Source organism: Pezoporus wallicus, unplaced genomic scaffold (genome assembly GCF_028554395.1).
Source record: "Pezoporus wallicus isolate ANWC-B61680 ecotype Strahan unplaced genomic scaffold, APGP_CSIRO_Pwel_v1 contig_6354, whole genome shotgun sequence".
Classification (NCBI taxonomy): Eukaryota; Metazoa; Chordata; class Aves; order Psittaciformes; family Psittacidae; genus Pezoporus; species Pezoporus wallicus.
The window spans coordinates 961,939-976,777 of NW_026638688.1; the positions used below are offsets into that span (position 1 = coordinate 961,939).

Sequence of the window (14,839 nt, forward strand, 5' to 3'; positions counted from 1 at the left end):
CGCTGGTTGTTTCCGGCAGTACGTATTAAAGCGGGAATGATGAGAAATCCTGCAGAAATCCCTCCCTACTGCCCAGCTGCCTTTCTCTGAACCTGCTCTCGCTGTTGCTCATGGCCCACCTCTCCCCAGCATCGCTTTCCTGTTACCACTCCCAGTAATGCCTCCGGCAGCTTTGCTGTCATTAACTATAACGCAATTTCAGGCCCTGAGCTGCCTCCCCAGGGTCCAGGGGCGCAACGGGCGTCTCCAGCAGTAGGTGGAGCGGCCGGAGGCAGTAGGAGGCGACCGGCAGCCCCGGCCCGGCTCCACCGGCACCGCCGCTCCCCGCTGACCGCCCGGCCCGGCCCGGCCCGGCCCTGCCCCGCCGGGGCGGAGCGGAGAGGAGCGGGGCGGCCCAACCGCCTCCCTCGGCCGCTTGCCCGCGGTGCCGAGCAAGCCTCTTCCGGGCGAGGGGCAGCGCGGAGCCGGCAGCGTGTAGCGGTCGCGGTGAGTACAGGCACCGGGACCGGGCAGGGGCGTCCCCGCGGCTCGGGCTCCCCGAGGGGCTGGGCCGCGGGCTGGGAAGCGGGTGGAGGATCCTGCCCCGGTGCCACCCCCAGTGCCACCCCGGTGCCCTCGGTAGGGGCCCAGCCCCGCACGTCACCCCGGTGCTTTCCCGCAGGCCCAGCCCCGTGTCCCCTCGTCCCTTCTTAGGGCTCCGGCCCCGTGTATCGCCCCATCCCCTCAGTGGGAGCAGAGCGGGTGTCCCAGCGGGTCCCCCCTCTCCCTCCACATTCAGCAACTTCCCTCTTTACCACCCGCTTCCAAAACCTCTCCCGGCCACGAGTGTCCCCTGAGCACGGGCCGTGAGCCGCAGGGTGCTGTGTGGCAACGGCACAGATCCCTCGCCTGCAGGAAGCAAACCTCCCTTGGTGGAGGATCCTCCTTTCCAGGGGAGGAACGGCAGATAATTTGGGGGTCAGACACCTGATAGCCAAAGGCAGGGATTTTAATGAGAAGTATTTATTTATTGAGTTATAAATAATTGATTGTCATTATAATGGGTATTGGGAGAACAGGGGGAGGGGGCAAAGGCTGGCTTTGTACCCATGTGTAGTTAAAAAATCACCTGCATGGTTTCTATCAGAAAAAGCTACATGAAACTGAAAAGCTGCAGAAGAGGCCATGAGCATGCCTGAGCAGAGCTCCTACTCCAGTTCGCCAGGGGATATTCAAAACTTAAGGAGCAGAGGCAGGCTTGCAGCAGTCAGGACTGAAATGAAACAAGAGCTTGCACTAACCCATTTTAGCAAAGAAGCGTCATTTCTCGTAACGAAGAGACGAAGTGAACAGGTGACACGTCTCTGCGATCCACCTCGTGCAATGGGAGAAAAGGTGGGAAATGGAAAGCCAGCACTGCTGAGCTGGGTGCAGCAGCCTCTAACATCTGGAGGGAGCTTTAATGTGGAAATGATGAAATCTCTCATCAAGTTACAGGGCAAAGATGGCTGCTTTGAGGAGAGAGCCCCAGCAGAAGGCTCCATCCATTTAACACAGACTCTGCTTTTGTTGCTAGGCTACAAGTGGGACGTACATTTATAAGCAAAAAAAAAAAAAAGAGAAGTATCTTATAGTGTAGCCATCATTTGCCTTCTCCAGCATTCAGTTTGGTTTTATGATTGCAGGAGGAGAAATCAGAGTGGAAAGATAATAATCTTTGCAGGTATAAATAAATAGATATTTACTTATAGAAGCTGCTTTGGGGAAGGAGAACTTGGCGAGTTGCTTTGTTAACATTTGGTGTAAGTACATTGCATCGTACTTCTCCCAGTCATCAGCTGTGCTCCTTCTTTCAAATGTGGTAACAAACATAGTGCAAATAGAGCAATACTGTTGCTTAATGACCCCAGTAAGTCTGATATGTGCTCTTTTGTTATCATGCAAAAATGCTTTCTCCCCCTAAAAATCTATTAGTGCTTCTCATCTGAACTAATTATACTGCCAGGATTGACATCCCTGCAGAATGCATTGGGTTCTTTGCCAGAGTAATTAAAATATGGGGGGTAGCTGGGTTTGCCTTTCTGCTGTTGCTTTGCCTATGTGTTGTAGTTTTAAGATAGAATAGACCACCTTTTACTAATCAGAGTGTAGTTAATTTTGTGTCTTTTCTCCTAAGCCAACACAGCAGCTGATAAAGTGACTACTGCTTGTGGAAAAGAAGAATCAGAGTTTGTTCAGGCAAAGGACCCCCAAAAAGGGTCAGTGTGTTATCTGAAGAATAAATAGGCCTAATTGGATGCCTAAGTATTTCTGTATCAAAGCAGGGTGGGAAATGCTTCTAAAGAACTCTGCTCTGCAAAAACAATCAAGCAACCCTGGGTTTTGGTTTATAAATGTGTTGGAGGAAGAAGAGAAGCTGTTCTTCCCCCATTTTATAGCAGCAGGTATTTTTCTCAGCCTCAAGATTTTCCAGCCTGCATCTCTTGTTTCCCGGAATAGGGCACTGTTCTGGGACCCCAGGACGCCAGACTGTTAGGGGGCTGCTTTGAAGAGTGGAGATTAAGGGACCTAAGTGTGTCAAGTGGGGTTTTTTTTTCTCTCTCCCAGTGAATCTGCACATGAAACATTTTCAGCAGCAACTGACTTCAACTTTTGAACTATTCCTGTTCTTTAGGATTCTGGTAAGCAAGAGGCACTGCTGTTACCTTCTATTTTTACTGGGTTTTCAGTGAAAAGCCTCATCTCATCTTTCAAAAAAGGAACTCTTAGTTGCCTCTGGGAGATTTTGTGAATCATGATCTGACCTGAGCGCCTTTGCATACATAAAGTTAAGGGTCTAAGTCCTGGTAAAGGACACTGCGCAAGTTACCCCTTCCTTTCAGCATTTGTGTTGGCTAGACTGCTCACTCGCCCTCCTGTGTGTAGGCTGGTGTGAATTCTCTTTCAAGCTGGAGCACGCAGCATGTTCCATGCTTTGTAACAGAGCGTTGCAGGCTGCTGTTTGGGAGTTGGGCACCAAGAAGGGAAATGTTATGATGTTCGTTATCACAGTATTTCTGCACTGCTTTTGAACATAGGCTTCTCTGTTGACTCCCCCAGCTCAGTTTTTGCTGACCTTCTGGAATTGCATGCAAGAGAGGCAAAAGGCTGTTCTCATTAATGGAGTCCACTTCTGCAGTGCAGGAGGCTGCAGCCTGGGCTCCAGCCCCTATATAAGCAAAAAGCAACAGACAGTTACGTACAAAGACTGAGGCAGTACTCTGTCTGGTACCCAATCTAAGGATGTTTGCTGAAGGATCCTCGCTCAGGAGAATTCAGGCCTTTTGTACCTGTTGAGGAAAGCCTGCTGCTGGGGTAGTTCTCACATGAGTTTTTAGCTTCGATACTGGAAAGAAACTGACAAAGTTTCTTAATTGTGGATTGTTTCAAGACTTGGTTTAAAATACAAGGTGTCAGTAACAGAAGAAAATATAAATGATTCCAAGGAAGGTAGCAAAGTTGCTTTTCATCATTTATTCACTGCTGCATGAGTTTATGTTGCCCAGAATTTCCCAGATTATCTGCCCATCTGGGTTATTAAGGCATGCAACAGGGTTTAAAATAAATGATCAAATGTCTGAGTTGTTCAAAATTGAGTGGTATGTTGCTGTCTGAAATAAATTAAATATTCATTGCTGCTCTTTTGGCTATTGCTTTGGTTTGAAAAGTGGTTCTGTGACCTTCAATGTGATGTTTAATATGTGAACTTTGAAAAGGAACAGCAGAGTTGAACTCCTGACAACTCCTGAATCTGCATTTTGTAGAATTGTTGCAACTGTTGTTGTTAACCTTTAAACAAGGTTTAAGGTCTCCTGGTATTGCTAGTTCTGTGGCCTTTTCTCCTGTTAATGTTAGGATTAAACATTAGACCGTGACCTGGCAGGCGATTCCATCTGATCAGAGAGGGCAAAAAATTTGGGTGTGCTTAGTACTAGGGCTTCCAGTTTAGTTCAGTGCCGCTTTCTGATTGAAAGTACAGGATGAAAAAGAAAGTCAAAGAATTATTAATTTAAAGTAAAGGTTTATTTTTTTAGGTTAGTAAAAAAAAATGGAGTTGAGAGGTTTTCTTAAGATGAAGACCTGAGTTTTCGCTCTTTTCTTTTAGTGCTTTTTAGTTTCTTTTTATTTTCTGCTTACTAGGGCTGGGGGAGAGATGAGAAGGCAGGAGCAGGGATCTTTAGAGAGCATGGCAGAGGAGAGGCTGGCAGTGAAATTTGCTTTAAAACTCTTGGGAAGTGCATTTTCACACTGTCTGGTAGGCCATCTGTATCACCACATCTAATTGCATCCAGTCCATAGAACCATGTCTTCGGCTCCACTTTTGGTGTCAAATACATGGCAAGACGTGGCTGTTTCTATAGCTTGACAGTCTTATGCTTACAAAAAAAACTTTATAAACACACAATTGCAGCTATGACTCTGAAAATATGCCACAGTGTGAAACATATGGGTAACGAAACCTCTGTGTCAGCGCTGGGGAGCTAAACAGTGCCAAAGAGTGTTTGTTCCCAGTCACAGGAATGCAGTCCCCTGTACTATGTACTTTCTGGAGCACAGCATGGAGCAGTTTTGCCCAGGACAGCTGATGCTCACCCAGACAATCCAGCAGCACAAGGGAGGATTTAGCTGCCATTCTCCGTGGGCAGTTTGGGTACAGCTACCCTACTTAGGAAACTGAAAGGGTTTAATAATATGAATGTGCCAGAGAGCATAGTCCATTATTACTGGTTTAATTTACTAGTGTGGACTGTTACCAACTTCAGGATTTATGGGTGCAAGTGGTTCTAGTAAATACCTTTCTAACTGACCTGTTGTTAGAAAAATCAAGAATGTTTATTATTTCCTTCCTTACTGCATATTTTTCATGATAGATGTTAACTGACTGCATTATGATGCTGTCATTTATCCTTTCCAGTACTGCTGATCCTCCCATGAGGAACATGACCACAAAGTGCCATTTCAGTATGAATTATTAGAGTAACTTGTGTTTGTACAATTACTGTTGTGTCCTGACTCCTCTGTTAATAGAGTCGTTTAAGGAAGAGCGTTGTTTTTTGGGTAATTTTGCTCCTAACCTTTCCACCTTAAAACTTAAGGTGCTGCAGATCCAAAGTTTTGTCCTATTTTACAGGGGGTCTCCACTCTGTTGGTACTTACTGAGTAGCAACTGATGCGGGAACAATAAATTTAGATGCTTATAAGCAGTTGAGTGTCAGGCTGATGTTGAAGTTTGTATTCATTAGTGGACTGTAACAAAGCAAACGTTTTTATCTTTGTTCTAGAGGATTTGTGCATTTACTTTCCAGTCCCTTTGCAAACTTTCTACTTATGTCAAGATTCAGAGGGATTTACTTTAATTTGATTTAACCAAAATGTCCTTTATTTTTTCCTTACATAATTCTGTTATGGATATGTGCATAACAACAACTTAAATCTTGGAATCTTGGGCATATTTAATTTATATGGAGAATTATATCACTGAAGTTAGGAGAGTTACACCCTTGACAAAGCATTGCAGTTAAAATAGTAATTAAACCTTAAATAGTTTCATTGCAGTGCTTTTGCCATTGAATATTTGAAGGGATTATGCAAACAGCAGCACCCCTCTAAAATTGTATCTGAAAATTAAGGTGACAGCTAGGTAAAATACTGTTGCAGCAACTTAAATTGAGGGTGTGGTACCCATTTCTTGCAGTTTTACAGTCTCACTGTTTAAATAAAAAAACAGAAGCCATACAGTTTATGATGATGACTGCATGGCTGCTGGATAATGTATCGATGGAACCATTTTTGTGCAGTCACCATTTTTACTTTATAGTTGGACATCCTATTTTATAAGAGGATCCTTTTGAAGTACAGAAGCATTTTATTGGCTTATGGTTTTGTGTTGTGGGATTTATTTCCCTTGTCATCATTTAATAATAGGGACTGATAAATAATGAGTAGCATCATGCAGTCTCTTTAATACGAGAGCTGGGGTTTTTAGTCTAAAAATATTTTGCTGGAAAACTTGCAGGTTTTCAAGACAGAAATTTACCTGTTGTCTTAGGCACTGTTGTGACAGAGCCGTGCCTCAGAGTCCCAAGACTGGCAAACTCAGCCACCCTTTTTACTTCACTGCAAGGTTTATGTCTCTCCAAGTTACATTATTCCAGTGTCTGAACTTTTTACTCTTCCTTGTATGCATGATGTCCGTTCCTTCTCTGTGGGCATTGATGCTCTGTCCCTGTCCACAGTTTTCATGACTTCTAGTTTGAACTTAACTTAGAACAGCATTGTTCCTATGTATATACTTAAAATGCAAGTCAATTATGTCAGTTGCATCATTTAGAAGAAAATAGTTTTGTGTATTTAAATCGCTGTTACTTAAAGTTTGAATCCCTTTTTGCATGTGATCTAACCCCGCCCTGTAGGCCCCCACCTCAGCCTATGCAGGATTAGAGGCTATAAACTGTCCTTTATCTTTTTTAAGATTAGTATTATTAAAGTTAGTGTTTTCTGTAGCTATCTTTCTAAACAGACACGGTGACTGCAAGCATGGTCCCTTGTTGTAACATATGCCAAGAGTCTTCCATTAATGTACTTTTCCCATTTTCCTGCTAGGATGCTTTTTGCTGCTGCAGCACTAACCCTTTTTTGGTAGGTTTAAAGCTTCAAGATGTGCATTACACCTGACTCCTCCTGCATCCACAGATCCTGAACTTGAGCAAAATGGTAACCCAAGGTGGTCACTGATCAGTCTGTAGAAGAAGCATGGGAGCGCAGACCTTGTGTGCTCCCAGATCTTCTACTGTGCCAGTCCAACATCCTAATCCAGGAGACAGCTGGACTCTCTTCTTTATGCAGCATTTGTTTTCTTCTAAGGTAGTCAGTTTTATCAGCACACATGGTTCAAGGAGCATCAGAGCATTCACAGTGTAGATCAAGTGGTGAGGGGATAAAAGATAGGACATGAAAGGTATAAGTCTTATTTTCTGCAGGTCCACCCTTGTCAGGGCAGGCAAAATGAAAGAGTGAAACCATCCTGAATTAAACCATGAAACATCTGCACTGAAGGCAAATCCTTATTGTATAGATTTCTTATTACCAAAGGGCTTGGGTTTATGGACAGAAGTATGTAAAAATAATTCACAGATAACACAGGAGTATATATGCTAATCAGAGTGAAAAGAAAAGCATTTCTATTTACAGACTACTTTATTAAGCATTCATTAGACACCTTTAAACAGATTAACATAAGGTGTCCTAAGCAGTTTTAAGTCTTTCTTGATGAAACTGATAATTTAATTATATAAATATTTAAACTTGGACTTTCCTACAAATAATGTACCAATAGGGAAGCATTCACAGAGCAACTTACCAGCCCCAGTGTACAGGTATTTTTTTGTGCTATGTGTGCTCAGTTCTCAGTAAGGTCAGTGCTGGTCGTAAGAAGGTCTTAATTTTCATTAGTACAAACTGGCTTTTTTTCGTCATTTTTCCTGGTTTCACATACTAATACAGAAAGAGCACTGCCTTGGATGGAAAGAGGTGTAGAAAACCTTGAGCTTGTGATTTCAGATTATCATGTGTTTTTAACGGTACCATTTTCTGGAGATACTTCATTATAGTTGCCTTTATCCAAGCATTTAGAATGATTTATGCTTTATTGTGTATCTGGGGGGGGGGGGGGGGGTGTTATTGTGATAAAAGCTGTGAGAGCTTGTGCTGGTTTGGAAGTCTCTAACTTGCACATGATGACTTGGAATAGAAACTGGAAATTTTAAACATGTCTGGAAAGGATTAATGGAGCATTTAAGCTGTTAATACAGTTCACCAGGAAAAAGCAAAAGCAGCTCCACTGGTGTCCTACCTGCAGCCTGTGCTGTCATTTCATTAATATCCAGAGGTCAGCAATATCTGTAGGAACGCAGCTTGGTTTTACACAATTGTTCTCTACACTGCAAAGGCAAACAGCTCTACTTTGCCTGTGCAGCTCTGAGTTTTTCCTAATGACAGGAAAATTTAGACAGCGAGACACAGAAATATTTGTGTACTTGAAATTTCTGTGTGATTTTTAACCAAATTCATTTAGTTTGTGTAAAATTCAGTAATTAGATCTGTACGTAAGTGGAGAATAGTTGTCCAAGGAAGAGCTTGACTCTGATGGAAAACAGCGATCTTTCTTATTTAATGCTTTGGATTTTCACTATTCTGTTATAAGTAATACAAGCTAAGCATAAAACATAAACATCCTAAATGCTTTGTTTTGTCTTTTTCATTTAATGAAAACAAACTCTTTGGGTTTATAATCATAGAATAGTTATATTATAGAAACTGATTATTTAACTGAAATAAACTTTAATTCTCTGTAGCTGTATGAAAGGAAGGACATCTTTTTTGAATGGCACCAAATTAGGGTTTTGTAATAAATTCTTAAACTTATTTAGTAATAGCTGAGGTACGATGTTTTCATCATTCAGCTGTTAATCATGCTGTGTACCGAAACCCGTACATGCTCTTCATAATTAGTTACTTAATCCTTTTGGGGTTCTTAAAGTTCGGTGTACTTAGGAGTACATTGCTTTCTTCATGACCACATGTGGGACTTTGCCTTGAATATTCACCAGTGCTTCCCAAATCCTCTTTAAATATTGGTTATCTTCATGTGTAACGCAGTTACTCTGCACTTTTGCAACCTTATCTTTACAGCTTTACAACTGTGTCGGGTGTTCAGTGCCACCGTGCTTTTGCACACACCATTTTAATGAACTTCATGGGCTGGTGTAGCACTGGGAAGAAGTTGAGCAATCTGGGTGTCACCAGTGGTTCTTCCTGGCAGATGATGTGTAGGGAAACAAATATTTCTTATAATGTTTGTATGGTATGCCACAAAGTAGTATCTGGCCACTAGGTTTTCATAGTCATTAAATCACATTAATAACAACCACTGGAGTCCTAAATAAGTCATGGTTGTGCAATTACATAAGTACAAAAATGCTGAGTCTGGGCAAATGCAAGGAAACAGTCTTTTCCCTGAATAATTCCCACTCCAAGAGCAATTCTGACTGATAAGTGGTTCAAGGCAGAATATTTACAAAACAGTCCTCAACTGCTTGAAAACTTGATTTCATGGTTCTTGTGAGAGAGATTACAAAGTTGCATCATGTCCTTGAATGACTGCGAGCTGATTTAGCTGGCTTTCAAGAACAGACTCTTTGGGGGGGGTAGAGTGTTTGTTGGGTTTGGGTTTTTTTTCTAGAAATTCTGCTCTGTAATATCTTTTAAGTATTTACTAGTTTCCTCCTCCTTCCTGTTGCTTAAAGCTGCTGCATATGGTAAATGGGGAGACTTAAGCCTTTATTTCTGTAGCAGTTTACTTTTCCAGACTTCCAAGTTTTTCCACTTGAGGCAGAGGAGAAGAATTGTAATTACCTTTGAGAGATGGACAACAGCTTCTTCAGATTTCATGAATGGTCTCTCCTTTTATCCCCACAGGGCTCACATTTCTTTATGATGGAGGCACTTTACATGATAAGTCACTTCCTTTTTGTGGGTTCAGGTTTGGGTTTTTTTCTGTTCTGCATCACTTAAGTTTCAGCAAATTGATCAAAATGTCTCAGTCAATTCCATGGTGTTCTTAAGATGAAAATACTTAGTGGCAGCTTACAACATATATATTAGTTTTCCTCATAATGATACTTTTCCTATTAAAACAGCTAAAATTCTATATGATATCATCTGACTTTTTATAGCTCCGATTTACTTCAGCCATTTGAGTTACAAGCATTATTTGGAGGATGGCTTTTTGTGGTTTTGTTTGTTTAGAATTGAGTACAGAATATGTTGCGGAAATTTCTCTTAAGAAAGTTAAAGTTCATATATCTCGTCCTATGCAGTGACTGTCCTTTCATTAGATGTTGAAGTAAGCTTAGTCATCCTGAAGTAATTTTTAATTTTCTGGGCTTTAGGCCCCATAAATTCACAACTATGTTAGTTCAGTGCCCTCCAGTGTAGTTCTTTAACCATCTTTGAAGTCATCATTAGAAGATCGGGTCATGTGTTCATAATGTTGCAGGTTGTTGCGTTATATAATCCATGTTTTGCTAAAGCATGGATTTAGAGAAACAACATTTATTAAAAGGAATTGTTTGGGTTTTGTCCCTAATTTTTGTTTTGTTTTTCTATGCCAGAGAAGTTAAATGGATTTTATTAAATACTTTTCCTGTCATTGCTCTTTGCAGCAGGTCTTTAGGCATCTCCTGAAATATTCAGTTTCTTCTTCCCTGCAAGCCAGTATTTCCAGCAAACAGTAATTCATCACTGAAATAAAGCACACTTTGATTGATGCTGCTATTTACTACAGCTATTTATTTATAACTTTTTCTACTTTTTTTGCATCTGCCTCATCCCCAGGTATTTGTACATGTATCTGTGTACCTCTGCCTCTTAATTAGGTACTCGTACTCTTAGAAAGGTGTAGTGCATAAATGTCTTGGGGCAGGAGGGAAGGGACATCATCTGCTTTCAGGATGTGCACTTGCCTGTTTAAACTTCAGTTCTGCAAGCTGTTTGATGTTTGGTTTTTTACTCTAAGCATAACCACTTTTCATCTTGCAGGCTATAGATGCATAATGATATAAATGGAATTCTGAATTGCAAATTTTCATGTTTTCTTCACAGAGTTCTTGAATATGTCAGGAAATATACCATTAAATATTAATATCAAGGAGCCCCGATGGGATCAAAGCACTTTTGCTGGACGAGCCAATCACTTCTTTACTGTAACAGACCCCCGGAATATTTTGTTATCTAATGCTCAGCTGGAAAATGCAAGAAAAATTGTGCATGATTACAGGTATGGCATTGATCACTTTTACTGCAGGCCAAAAAAAGTCCATGTCAATAATAAGCACATGGTTATGTATTTAAAAGGAAAGATTTTAAACACTGTATTCACTGTACCACTCTCATTTTATTTCAGAGCTTGAGACACCTTTTTTTCATTTTAAAATAAACTTGCTAATGAATGGAGAAGTTGTGTCATCTGAGAACCCCTATGAAGAATTCTGAAATACGGAATGCTTAATAGCATTCTTAAATTCTGAAATTAGTTCATATGACAGCAAAGTTTAAAACCCCATATGCATTATATTGTTTGAAAATTTACTTTGCAGGTATTTACGATTCTACTTGCTCCAGAATTCCACACTGGTGATGCCACAGGTCTGAGCTCTGAAATCCAGTACAGGTTCGAGTAAATCGAAATTTGGTGCTGCATGTATCGACTCAGCCAACATAACCATTACTGGGAGTTTTGATTGTTCTCCTTTCACCAGTCCATTTAAAAGCTGAAGAACTACAAGCTAACTATGAGGCTAGATTAACTTAGTGTGGACATCCCAAAATCCTCTGATGCCGCATTTGTCACTGGAATTTGCAGCGTTTTATAACAGTTGTGCTTTCTGCTGTTGTCTTACTTTGTTTTTCTAACTCGTCCCAAGACAAGGTATTGTGTCACCTGGCTTGACAGAAGATGACTTGTGGAGAGCAAAATATATCTATGATTCAGCCTTTCACCCAGACACTGGTGAAAAGATGATCTTGATTGGCCGAATGTCAGCTCAGGTACCCATGAACATGACTATCACAGGTTGTATGATGACCTTTTATAGGTAAGTGATGGCAGTATCTTACAGAAAAGATTTGCTTACAAATTAGAGAAGTTGAAATCAGTGTTATTGTTGAAATAGCATTTTAGAAGATTTATAATGTTTACAAAGGTAAAATTTTGCTTCCTTTTCTTTTCTCTCTCTGCATTCCCTTACACTTAATGGTTTATTTTATGGTTTCCTCTAGAAGTAGTTGTGAGTTAATCCCTTAGCTCCTCTGCTTCACCATCCCACTTTTTCTCAAACTGGGAAAGTTGAATGATCCAGAATTCATCTGTGTAGGAGAGTTGTGTAGAGGACAAAGAGGAGGAGATACTTAGGAATTTCTAACCTTGGAGACCTAGCACATCTACTGTAGCATTTCCACTCTGTTTTCTTGCTTGTTACAGAATAATTGGCACAGCTACTGCTTCTTCTTTAGCACTCTAAATTTCCCGATCCGCCCTCGAATGAGAACCACATTCCTGAAACTGTGTTATTAAGTAATTTAATGAAGTGTAAGCTTGAAAGCCCTGTTAAAAGTTATTTTAATGATCAGAAAGAGTTTTCAATAGCACCTGTTACTTCTGGTGGCCTGGTTCTCCTTGCTGAAATTCTGGTGAAGAATCTTCAGTGGTGTCTCCACTGGGGGCAGAGTTTGTGGTCTGAGGAGAGAAAGAAACACTTTTCCCAGGTATACTCTCCTAGCATCCAGCTACCTGTGGATCAGGAGCATTTTGGAGTTGTCTTTTAATCTTTAATTCAGTTCTACATGCACGTGAATGTTTTAATGTCACAAGGATTTATTAAAATAATGGCATCATATTTACTTTTTGAAGACTGAGAGGATAAAACCTGTGTCCTAAAATCCACCTCTAGGTCATTATGGAGCTTCCAAAGAGAACTAGCAGACTGTAAAGGAGTAACAACTCTCAAAAAATATTCTAGAAATTATAGCATTTCATATTTCTCTGTGGTTTTTATAGAGAAGTTTTCTATAATGCTTTTGTTATTACAACAAACCTTTGTCCCAAGTGCACCTTGGTATTTAATTACGAAGCTTTTAAATTCTATTCTTAGAAGTAGAAGTACTTTTATTATTGAGACAGTACCTCAAGAACTGTATTGTTTCATTTAGATAAGTAAGGACCTCTGCATGATTACTGCTTGCACTGGCTTTTCTTGATTTGCTGTAATTTTCCTGTGCTGTTGATTCAACTTAATTTTTGTTATGACATTATTATTATTTTTGGGTTTGTTGTTATTAATATTTCTCTTTTCAAGAACGACACCAGCGGTGCTTTTCTGGCAGTGGATTAACCAGTCCTTCAATGCTGTAGTAAATTACACAAACAGGAGCGGTGATGCCCCGATTACTGTCAGGTCAGACACAAAACCACATACATATGAGTTATAAATAGTTCTCTGATGTCCTGGAACATGGTTGGGCTTTAAAGTTTGAGGTGATAGAGGGATAAGTTTTTTCATCTATGTTTATTACTAATTTGATATGCATAGATGAGAAGCCTAAGAACGATAAAGGTGAGAACTCCATTTCTGCCATTAAAGATAAGCCTGTGCACTTCGATCATAAGCACTTAACAGTGTAGGATTTAATAGGAGTCTGTGCTGCATTGCTCAGTCATTTGAAAGTTGGTTTGGTCTTACATCAGGATATTTCTAAGTTGGTATTTTGTGCAGACCTTCAGGTGTCTCTCTCTCTGCCATCTCTTCAGTGCCCTGAAGTATAGCACACACCACACATAGTGCTTATTTGCAAAAAGAGGACCCTCCAAGGAACTGGTCTGTGCAGTACTTGTTTCTGCTTGAAGGCAAAGTGAGAGTCTAAATAGATGTAGAAAGCTAGAAATCATAAATAGGAGACTGGAATTGCAGTGCTTGACTTTCTGGTTTAGTAGCTGACTTGCCTATAGATGTCCAGTAGAAAGCAGTAGATTCAAGGATATAGAGACACCTCATAGCTGGGAAGTATGTAGAGTGTGTTTTAGAGCAGACTGGGTTGGATTTGGGTGTTTGCATCATAGCTGGTCTGCATGTATGGGTTTCGGTACAGTTGATTTTAATTACTATCATAGACGTGGCATTAGAAATCCAAGCTGGTTTTATTAGTTTAAGTAATTAGGAAATTAAATACAGAACTAAATCCTTCAAGGCGTTCATTCAGACACATGAGAAAATGCTGAACAGATAGCAATGCAGAACCAGCAGAACCAGATTCAATGTTAAAATGTTGCTTGCATGTGATTTTTACTGCTAGTGAAATAGAAGTGTTTTAGTGTGAATTTGAATCTTTCATCCATATCTCATGGCAGTATCACAGAAAGGTCTGCCTTTTAACTTTCTGGGTGGGTATGATTACATGTATAGAATGTAATTAAAAGTGAAGTAAATGTTGACCAGATGCAAACATGTTTATTTTTCTTTTAGCCAGCTGGGAACAGCCTATGTTTCTGCTACCACAGGTGCTGTTGCAACAGCCTTAGGACTTAATGCACTAACAAAGGTATTGCTGATATTTTTTTTCTGCCATTTGTAACTAAACTTTGGTGTTTAATGCGATGCTAATAGCTCATTTCTCCTTCTGTGTATCTGTGGCATGTTGTGTGCAGCACCCAGAATGGAGCTGTAATGGCCTTTGATAGCTCCCTTGAGATCCCAACCTTATTTTTGCCCCATGTAGATGCTTTTATATGTATTTCAAACAGCCTGCCCTCCTTATATGTACATCTAACAGCCTTGTGTTTTGTTAATACAAACTGTATCTAATAAGGTGCCTTTTTTTGCAGTTTCTTTTTTACATGTCAGAGTATATAATAGCATTTGAAAGTTAATTGCAGTGAATGTGTAGTTACAACAATGTGAGCTCATTATCCCGTAAACTGTCTAGGTGTGGTTTTAAGGTACAGTATCGCTTCTGCAAACTTGGACACCTCTTCTGGACTGGCTGAAGAACTTGTAAGGAGATGCCGCTCCTAAATGCAGAAAACTCAAATTCTTTAAACAAGTGCAAAACACAAGGCAAAGAAATAGATGCTTTCCCCCCCAAAAAAAAACACAAATTAAAACCAAATAGAAAAACTGTATTTTGTACCCCTCAGCTTATGCTTAAATGTAATGGTATAGCTTTAAAAAGTTATTTGAGAGGCTATTCCAAGCAGAGTAATTCATAT

At 40.4% G+C, this 14,839-nt stretch overlaps 1 protein-coding gene across 5 annotated transcripts in view; it reads left to right on the plus strand.

Moving 5' to 3' along the window:
• The window catches only part of SFXN1 (sideroflexin 1), a 24,089-nt gene continuing 9,250 nt past the window's right edge, over positions 1–14,839 (plus strand). For 3 of the 5 annotated variants that reach the window (XR_008972491.1, XR_008972490.1, XM_057412011.1), the window contains exons 1-5: positions 1–18; positions 10,681–10,855; positions 11,502–11,672; positions 12,933–13,031; positions 14,097–14,172. Coding sequence is in view for 3 of the 5 variants with exons in the window: in XM_057412011.1 (XP_057267994.1) it covers positions 10,692–10,855; positions 11,502–11,672; positions 12,933–13,031; positions 14,097–14,172 (510 nt within the window). In the remaining 2 variants the exon portion in view is untranslated. Of the gene's footprint in view, positions 19–388; positions 487–1,698; positions 1,782–10,680; positions 10,856–11,501; positions 11,673–12,932; positions 13,032–14,096; positions 14,173–14,839 lie in introns of those variants that run through there. The other 2 variants (XM_057412013.1, XM_057412012.1) reach the window with 2 other exon arrangements.